The following is an 8,425-nucleotide window of genomic DNA, read 5'->3' on the forward strand; positions in this document are numbered from 1 at the left end:
TTCCCTACAGTGTGGGTTTTTCCTACTTAATATCTGTTCTTTCATAGACTATTGGTTGACTTTTTTTTTTTTTACAGGTCAGTGAAAGGATTAATCTCACTAGATTCTGAGCTTCGACATACTTGCAGATGTTGGCATTTGCACTTGAAACAGTTTGACTCCAATGCTGCTCTTTAGATGGCCCAACTGTTAAAAACTGCGGAAGCGTGACATAGGCTAAATATCCTTGCTTTCTCAGCTTGTGTGTTGTCCTAGTTTCATTTGTTTTTTATCAAAAGGTTGGCCAATGGATATAGCCATGGAGAAAAGATATATAGAAACTGCCAGATAAAAATGTTTTAATTCTAGTGACATAAAAGAATTATACACCGGCCCGTGCTAATCATTGTTATGAACTTGTTATTTAGGTTGAATTTGGTGGAAGCTTTTGTGGCAGATCCAGAACTACGTCAGTGCCTTCAGGAAGATTTCTTACGTCGCTTCCCAGATCTTAACCGGCTGGCAAAGAAATTTCAGAGGCAAGCAGCAAACTTACAGGACTGTTACCGAATGTATCAGGCTATTAATCAACTGCCTAATGTTGTACAAGCACTAGAAAAACATGAAGGTAAGGCTACCCTCATCTGTTTTCAATCTGTTGTAATACACTGATGATGCAAAGAAATAGTGTTTAGATTTCCAAAGATTGCTCTCTTCCTGTGTGCTTCTGTTGCAGGAATAAAGCTTAAAGACATTTGAATTTGAAATTATCTGAAATGCCAATCAGATACTTCAACATAGCCAGATCTTTACATGAAGAAGTGTTCCAATTAGTGTGTGGCTGAAATACTTGAACTGTTGGGTGGTGGTCTGGTAATCTTTGACATTGACTTCTCTTTAAGAATTTTTGACCAATTATGTGTGTATTATGATGTTACAAACATGATACCATTTATACAATATTCTTGGGTTGTAACTAAACACAAAAAACCTCCCCAGTTTAAGCATTGTCAGTTAATTTGAATGGCTTTTTTTTTTTTTTTAATCGTAATGCTTGTGTATTTGAGAAGAGTAACCTGGCATGGTTTTTTCTGGTCATTAGCAGGAAGCTCAATGCTTCCTATTAAGCAAGTCTAGAAAATACAAAGGCTGCTATATCTTTTTCTTTTCTATGCAGAAAATCCAGAATAAGATAGCGTCAGCTTAACAGGGAGGTGATTTAATACAGCAATATCAGTCTTAGCCTGTCAGAAAGCTTAGTTTTGTAGAAGCCCATTGATTTGTTGGAAATCTCTTTGCATAAAGCAAGAACCAAAGCCTTAAAGAGAAACATTTTTTGAAGTGGTACAGTTAAAAAAAAATTCTTTCCTGTATTTGAGTAGTCAGTAATATTACCCAGTATCTTATGCTTTTCTGTACTGCAGTTTTATAACTTCGAGTTATGAAGCTTCTAAAACATTCTTAAATTAATTTTTTGTTGCTGATTGTGTTATGTCCAAAAGCAGTTAAGATCTAAAACTGGGAAGGAACTGACAGGTACCACTTTTTTTTTTTTTTTAAGCCTTGCCATGCTTTAGCTGCCTCAGTGATGTCCCTTGGGCTTTCCAGACTCTGCTTGGTTTTGCCTTGGCATGGAGGTCTGGATTTCAATCTTAAACTGAGGTATTAGGTCAGAATGCTCGCTTCCTGTCCTTAACTTCTTTTTTCTATTAGTTGTCATTTGGATCAGCAGAGTTTCTCTGTCATAACACTGGGGTAGGAAAACAATTCCATTTTTAGAAGTTTTGAGGAGCAAGCTGTGTAAGGCAAACTGCTAAGCTCGCCATATGGAAAAAAGTTAATAGACTGCCAAAGGTTCTTGCTGTTTTACACGTGAATCAGTCAGCCTTAGTAGGGCATTCATCAGCAGTATATCTAAGATGATTTAAAACAGGTGAAATTTGTTATTTTCCTTTTTCCCTGTATTTGTATGTCCTTGTTTAAAGTACAAGAATGGTCTGGTAATTTTGAATGTATGTGATTGATTTAGACTGGATCTGATAATTTTCCTGTTTAAGACTACAAAATCTTTTAACGCTTGAAGAGGTGGAAAGTCAGAAAGGTTTTTGGCAGTTCTGAGTATCTTCCAGTTTCAGAACTTCCTTTTCTCATGAATGGCTGTAGGGATGTAGAGCAACTACCATGACAGGATCAACAGTGATTGCATTTCCCTCAGTATGAAGCATTGCTTTATCGAGGTGCTTTTTTTTTTTTTTTAATGGGTGATGAAAGCTGAGGAAGGGGGTAATGAGTTGAAGATGACTTTTTTATTTTTTGGACATAAGGAACCTGCATAAGACGGGAAAGGACTTTGAGTCATCAAATCATTTTGCTGTTGCTGGCAAAAGAGAGCAGTTGTTCATTGCTCAAATTGCTGGGGCATAAATCTAGGTACTTACAAGACATCTGTCTTCAAGAAGCTGCTGAAGCATCTTCCTTCCCACCTCAGACTGTCACTCTTTATTTTAAGCCTGTAAACATGCCGGATACAGGAATCATATGCTGGGTTCTAGGTGTATTTTTACTGTACTGTACACAGTAGCTTGAATAACCCCTTACTGCTTTTGGAAATACTTCTTACTGCATGTTCCAGTACTGTTCTTTCCGTGACTGTTGCACTGGTGTGTTATAACCACCAGTTATGTGGGTTGTGATCAAACTTGGCTGTTTCCTGTCCTTTGTCATTTCCAGCTGATTAGTCTCCTACTCGTAGTGGAAATTCATTTATCTATCAATGTGTCATCTTACTGCTAAATTTTACTTCATTTCTATTAGCCCAGTTTTCAAGGTCAGTTAGTTATGTTTCTGATTTACTTTGTTCCACTTTCACCCACTGTTATCTTCCACATTGTACGTATTAGTGATTTTTATAAGAATCTTTCTTTTGTGCATTAATATTATTAGTTCACACATCTTAGAAAGTCAAATGCTTGTATGAGCCCTGGAGGAGCTGCATTGCTTATGTCCTTCCAGCTCATTCATCTTTTGCAAGTTGGTGATGTCCTCTTTATCTGCCTTCTGATTGTTGTATTAATCACGAATCTTGCATCTTAGCATCCCTTGCGGCACCATGTTGAATGCTTTAGGAAAGGCCAGATGAGGTTTACAGATTTCCCTCTGTCTGAGGCACTCAGTTATCTCAGACAGACATTGTGCTATACAGGTGTGATCTGCCTCTCCTAAACTTGTACTATATTTCATCCCAATTTCTGGTTTGCTCATTATTCTTTTGTCATAACTTTTTCTAAGACATTTTGTACCACCAAAATGGCTGGTTTAAGTGCTTTTAATCATTGAGGTTTGACTGTTTTGATTTCACAGAATAGTGTTGATTTTCATAATTCTGTTTGCTGCCAAACTAACCATATAGATGTTTCAAGGTAGAAGATTAGTGTATGATTTTAATTTCTATTACAACATTTTAAACCCTTTAATCAGAAAACTCTTTAATGCATGTGATAAACACTTGTCTGTGCTTCAGTAAATAAATTATGGTTTAAATTAAAAACTGTACCTGGGAGCAGATAGCTTTTGTGATCAATGTTCATCCTCTGCATTTGACAGTACGTAGGTCTGTTGCTCTTTCTTTCAATGGTTAGCTTACACGCTAGTTACGTAGAGTAGGTACAAAAGTGTTTTTTTTAACCATGCATCTCTTATGAGTTTATGAATGCAGGTGCAAGACAAGTTGGAGTTTAATTTAGAATTTGTCAGTGGTGTTTCTTGCTCATATTCTCTAAATGACAAGTGTTGTGCTTTAAGAAAAGCATACACATACAGCTTTTATGAATCCTCAGTATTCTCTGACTCCACTATTTTACTTCCTTCAACTGTTGGACCCTGAATATGAAGTTGGATTGAAAGTATAAATCAATTTTGCAGTGTATCAGTTTGAAGCGTATCATAAACATATATAAATACATTAGTATTTTATTTATTTAATACTATTTTCTTATTTTTTAATATGACATCTTCCTGTGGTGTCTGAAGATACATTCTTCAAACTTAAATAATGAAATGGTATCACAAGACTTTCCTTTCAATAACAGAAATTGTAATTGCTGGTTTAAGTTTAAGCACAATTGTTCATTAATTTAAGAATAACGAAGGTGATTTCATGGTGTGTGCCACGTACTCTGTCAGCTGATGCCCTGGGAACTGCTAAGACCACTCTGAAGAATGGACGTGAAACTTCTGCTCTTCAGTCTTTACTGGCTCCTTTTATTTTCTAGGTTGGTTGAGATGTGACATTTTACAGCAGGGGGAAAAAAAGATGTTGCAGAGAGCATCTGAGAGATTTGGAATGAAAAGCAAGCTGTACTTTATTTCAGATCTCTCTTGGTTTTGAAGATTTTTAGTCAGCAGAAGACTCCATTTTTAGAGGTTTAATAATCTCTCCAAAACATGTAATTTTTTCCTCTATTAATAGATGCTAATCACTTAAGAGCTTTAACTTTAAAAGCTTGGGGAAGTGGGGAAGCAAAAAGGCACAGGAGGAAAAGGAAACAAGCCCAAGTTTTGCTTTCTACTTGAATTACATTGCAGAGAGAGGAGAGAGGCTGCCTTTGCTCATCATGTCCTCACTTTGTGACTTGTATGAATTTGTATGGAAATTTTTCTTAGGAAAGATTAGGACTTTTTCCTAGTCTGGTGAGAAATTGAGAGGCTCTGGAATAGCTAGAGCTTTATGCTGTGTTTCCCTGTTAATGTGCAAAGCTGTGCCTGTAAACATTGGAGACAAATATCGTAATTCTGTACATAATCCAATGACTACAAATCCGTAGTATTGGATTCTTTTTGAGGCATTTTGTGTAAATCACACAGTCAATAATGCTAATCTTCCTGTGATTAGATGATAATTTGAAGTGGATGCAGAGATGTAAATATTCGTTTGCTGACAGCGTTTTCACAGCTGGTTACTGAGCAGGTGCTTGTTTGTAGGTCTGAAGAAAATACTTCTTTCACCAGATTGGCAGTGTCTGTGCATGTTAAGTTAATTGTGAACTGCATTTTGCATTCGATGCTTGCAGTGTTCTGTGGACTTCCAACCAACATGTGCTATGCAGTGACGGTGCTACAGAGTATCCGTGCTTACAAAATGTGTGGGAAAAGGCTAGTTTAATGTTGATGGCTTCCTGTTTAGTGAAAATATCAGTGACTATAAAAATCTGGTTAGAGCAGATGGTGGTCTTTTAGGGAAAACAAAACCAAAACAGTTTCTACGTATGTCCATCTTGTAACTTAGCAAATTAGTCCCAATTTTTTGGAATTTTGAATTAAGGAAAATGAAAAACTCGTGAGTGTGGATAGCGAGACTTCCGCTTTGTAAAATTGATTGCTGTAGATTTTTTTTTTTTTTTTACTTAAGCTATTGCAACTTTTAATGTGGAAGAATAGGTAATGTTCAGACAGCAGGTTTGCTTTCCAACTGCTCATGTCTGTAGTTTTACTTGTAGTAGAAGGGAATTGATACCACCAGATAGGACTAGAGATGACGGAATGGGTACAAACTTAATTTGAATATAAATTGGATAACGCCAGTTTTGGCAAAAGCTATGCTTGTGTCGGTGAAATAATCATAGCCGATCTCAGTAAAAACTAACCAGCTCTATAGTTGTGTTGTTTATCTTGCTAACTGAATTCTGATAAAGTTGTGGAGTTTTGTGAATGGTAATTTTTCGTGTTTGTTCTTAACAGGAGCTCACCAGATGTTGTTGTTGGCAGTGTTTATAACACCTCTTAACGATATTTCCTCTGACTTTTCAAAGTTTGTGGAGATGATAGAAACAACATTGGACATGGATAAGGTATGGACTGGTGTGTGTGGGAGAGGGTTTACTTAGCGATTGAAGTTTCTTATTGAACTTCACAATCTGTTCTACACTCTCTAAATTTAATTGATCATCCATACTAAGTAGGTAGCGATAGTTTCACTTGGAATATATGAAGACTTATTATACAGCAGTTGAATATCAAGAGGATATTCACCCACTCTCTGAAATTATCTGTCCAATGAAAAAATGCTTTGGGTACATGGATCCTGCAGACCTGAAACTATTTTTCTAAAAACTTTATCGATATTAAAAGTGGGGAAGTTATTGTCTCACTTTTCTGCTGCTTCATATTGTCAAAGTTACTGTGATATGTCTCAAATCTAGAATATATCCAGAATGTTTATGATGTATTTTTCTGCTTCTGTAAAGTTCATTAGACTTGGTTCTATTTGGTGGGATTAAGTCTTCATAAGTAGCAGATTGTCCCTCTCAAAAATGATTGACCTAGGTATAAATACTAACTTTCCAGTGTAAAGACATTTCTCACTAGAGACAAAGCCACTGCTATTATCTTAGCTTTGCACTGAACACTTGCTTGTAAGATAGTACTGATGACAGAACTATGCTTGCAAGGGAAAACTGGCATTTTGTTCAGAGGCAACATTGGCTAAAGAAAGCTGGAAGGAACACTCCTGATCCTTAAATCTGTAGCAGAAAGGATGAGCATAGATGACTGATTTGTTGTCATTTAACATTAAACACTCAGGACACAGGCAAAAACATGAACCATTGCTTAATTAGGTAAAGCAATGCCAAGATTTTTAGTGAGTTTGTACATAATTTTGTTTCCCCTTTATGTTTGTTAGAGAATTGGTGAGATGTGTTTTGGAATGTACATGCTTGGTTAGAAACATATTTAATGTTCCTTTCTCAGTAAGATGTTTCAGTCATTTTGGAAAACTTAGGCTGTTAGGATTGTCCTAAGCGTCAATCGCAGCTGACTGTAGAAATACAAGATCTGCCTAACCTTTGCCAGGCATGGTAATAAGGGCAAGGTGTTGAACTTCTGAAAACTGCAATGGCTTTAAAATTTTAACATGCGTATTTTTCTCCAAAGGCAAAAGCACCACTTTTTATCTCTTTGTATTGTGTATTCAACTATGTTTTACTCTTTAAGGAAAGACTGTTTGATTGACACATTGCTGTAATTTGTGATATATGCTAATGAAGAAATTTATAGCTTTATACTAGTTACAGACCATCTGTTGATGCAGTTTGTATGCCCCAGGACTCTGTTTTCTTTAAAACTAACAGCTGTTCTAAGCCTTCACCCTTCATAGTCTAGCTCTTGAAATTTCTTTTCAGATTCTACTTTGAAAATGTTTTGTTGTCCTTCTAAACAGAATAACAAGTCAGTTATTTTTAATCAAGTGTCATAGGATCCGGTGTGTCAGATTTGTTTTATTTCCCTTTCAAGATACTGGAAAATGGCCATAGATAAGCCAACACTGGTTTTTCCAGAAGAATAAACCTTGTCCATATGAATATTAAAATTTGAACATTGAGTTGAAATTCTTCTTAGATTTTTAGGGAGTTCAAACAAAATAGCCAGCTCTGTTCTAAGGGTTATTGAAGGACGGGTTGTCATAGCAACTAAATTATGTCAACAATCCATTTTAATATAAAAAGAAGCATGTAAGTTCAAAAAGTGTGGGATGTGATCATTTACCTAGCTGTAATAGAAGTTAAGAAACTGTCACTTCCATTCCTCTCTTTCACAGAATCATAAGGGGCCTTCAGCAAACCATCTAGTCCAAAGTCCTCCTCAAGTCAGGGCAACTTCTAAGTTTGTGAGTGCTTTTGCTAGGTAGTGTTTTAATTTGCATATTAAAAGCACACTCCTTTACAGAAGGACTTTTCAGATTAGCTAGATAGCTCAATGTAGTCCCAGAGTCTGCAGATTATTTGCTGTCGCCTCCTTCATTTGAGCATCTCTTGGAAATGTGACTCACTTGGGTCTTAGTTCATGTAAGTAAACATAGGCAGGTATAAAAGTTGTCAGTGCTGTGATGTTAGTCTGCTACTTAACCACATTAAGTATTTTATACTTTGAACGTTCATTTTGGAGACACTCATTTCAGAACATTGAGTAGCTCTGAGCAAAAACTTACACTAAAGAGAAACGTAGTGTGTCTGGTAGAACAAAAGGGAATGTCCAGCTGCTTCTCCTCCATACTGAGTTAAGGGATTTGCTTTCTTTATAACCCTCGCGTGACTCATGCCAGTAAAAGCTTATCTATAGAGTGAAGGTGGTAGCAAGGGTGTTCAGACCAATCTGTTGCATGTGTCTGTTGCATTCCTTAATCTCTGAAGCAAATTTAACATTTATATTTAATGTTTAATGCAGTACTGAGTTGTAGTTTAGACTTAAGGGCATTTCAGCGATCAGGGAATTGGTGGAATATCACGATGCTGCTGAGTATTTTTATTCTTTTGGGGAGATGAGAGAGGACTGAGTTGGGTTCACCGGTATTTCCTTCCATTTTTCTGGTGAGGTGTAGCCTTGCTGGACTGTAACTGATGGTAGATGTATTAGGTACAAAGCACCAAGAATTCAAATGCCTCATTCCTGC

At 36.5% G+C, this 8,425-nt stretch overlaps 1 protein-coding gene across 1 annotated transcript in view; it reads left to right on the plus strand.

The window, feature by feature from the left end:
• MSH2 (mutS homolog 2) overlaps positions 1-8,425 on the plus strand; it is a gene marked incomplete at its 5' end in the record, with an annotated part of 55,250 nt that overhangs the window by 25,510 nt on the left and 21,315 nt on the right. The window contains 2 exons of the mRNA XM_010140713.1: positions 408-607; positions 5,716-5,825. Of these exons, the coding sequence (XP_010139015.1) occupies positions 408-607; positions 5,716-5,825 (310 nt within the window). The remainder of the gene's footprint in view (positions 1-407; positions 608-5,715; positions 5,826-8,425) is intronic.

The sequence above is a fragment of the Buceros rhinoceros genome, unplaced genomic scaffold, assembly GCF_000710305.1.
Source record: "Buceros rhinoceros silvestris isolate BGI_N320 unplaced genomic scaffold, ASM71030v1 scaffold19217, whole genome shotgun sequence".
Classification (NCBI taxonomy): Eukaryota; Metazoa; Chordata; class Aves; order Bucerotiformes; family Bucerotidae; genus Buceros; species Buceros rhinoceros.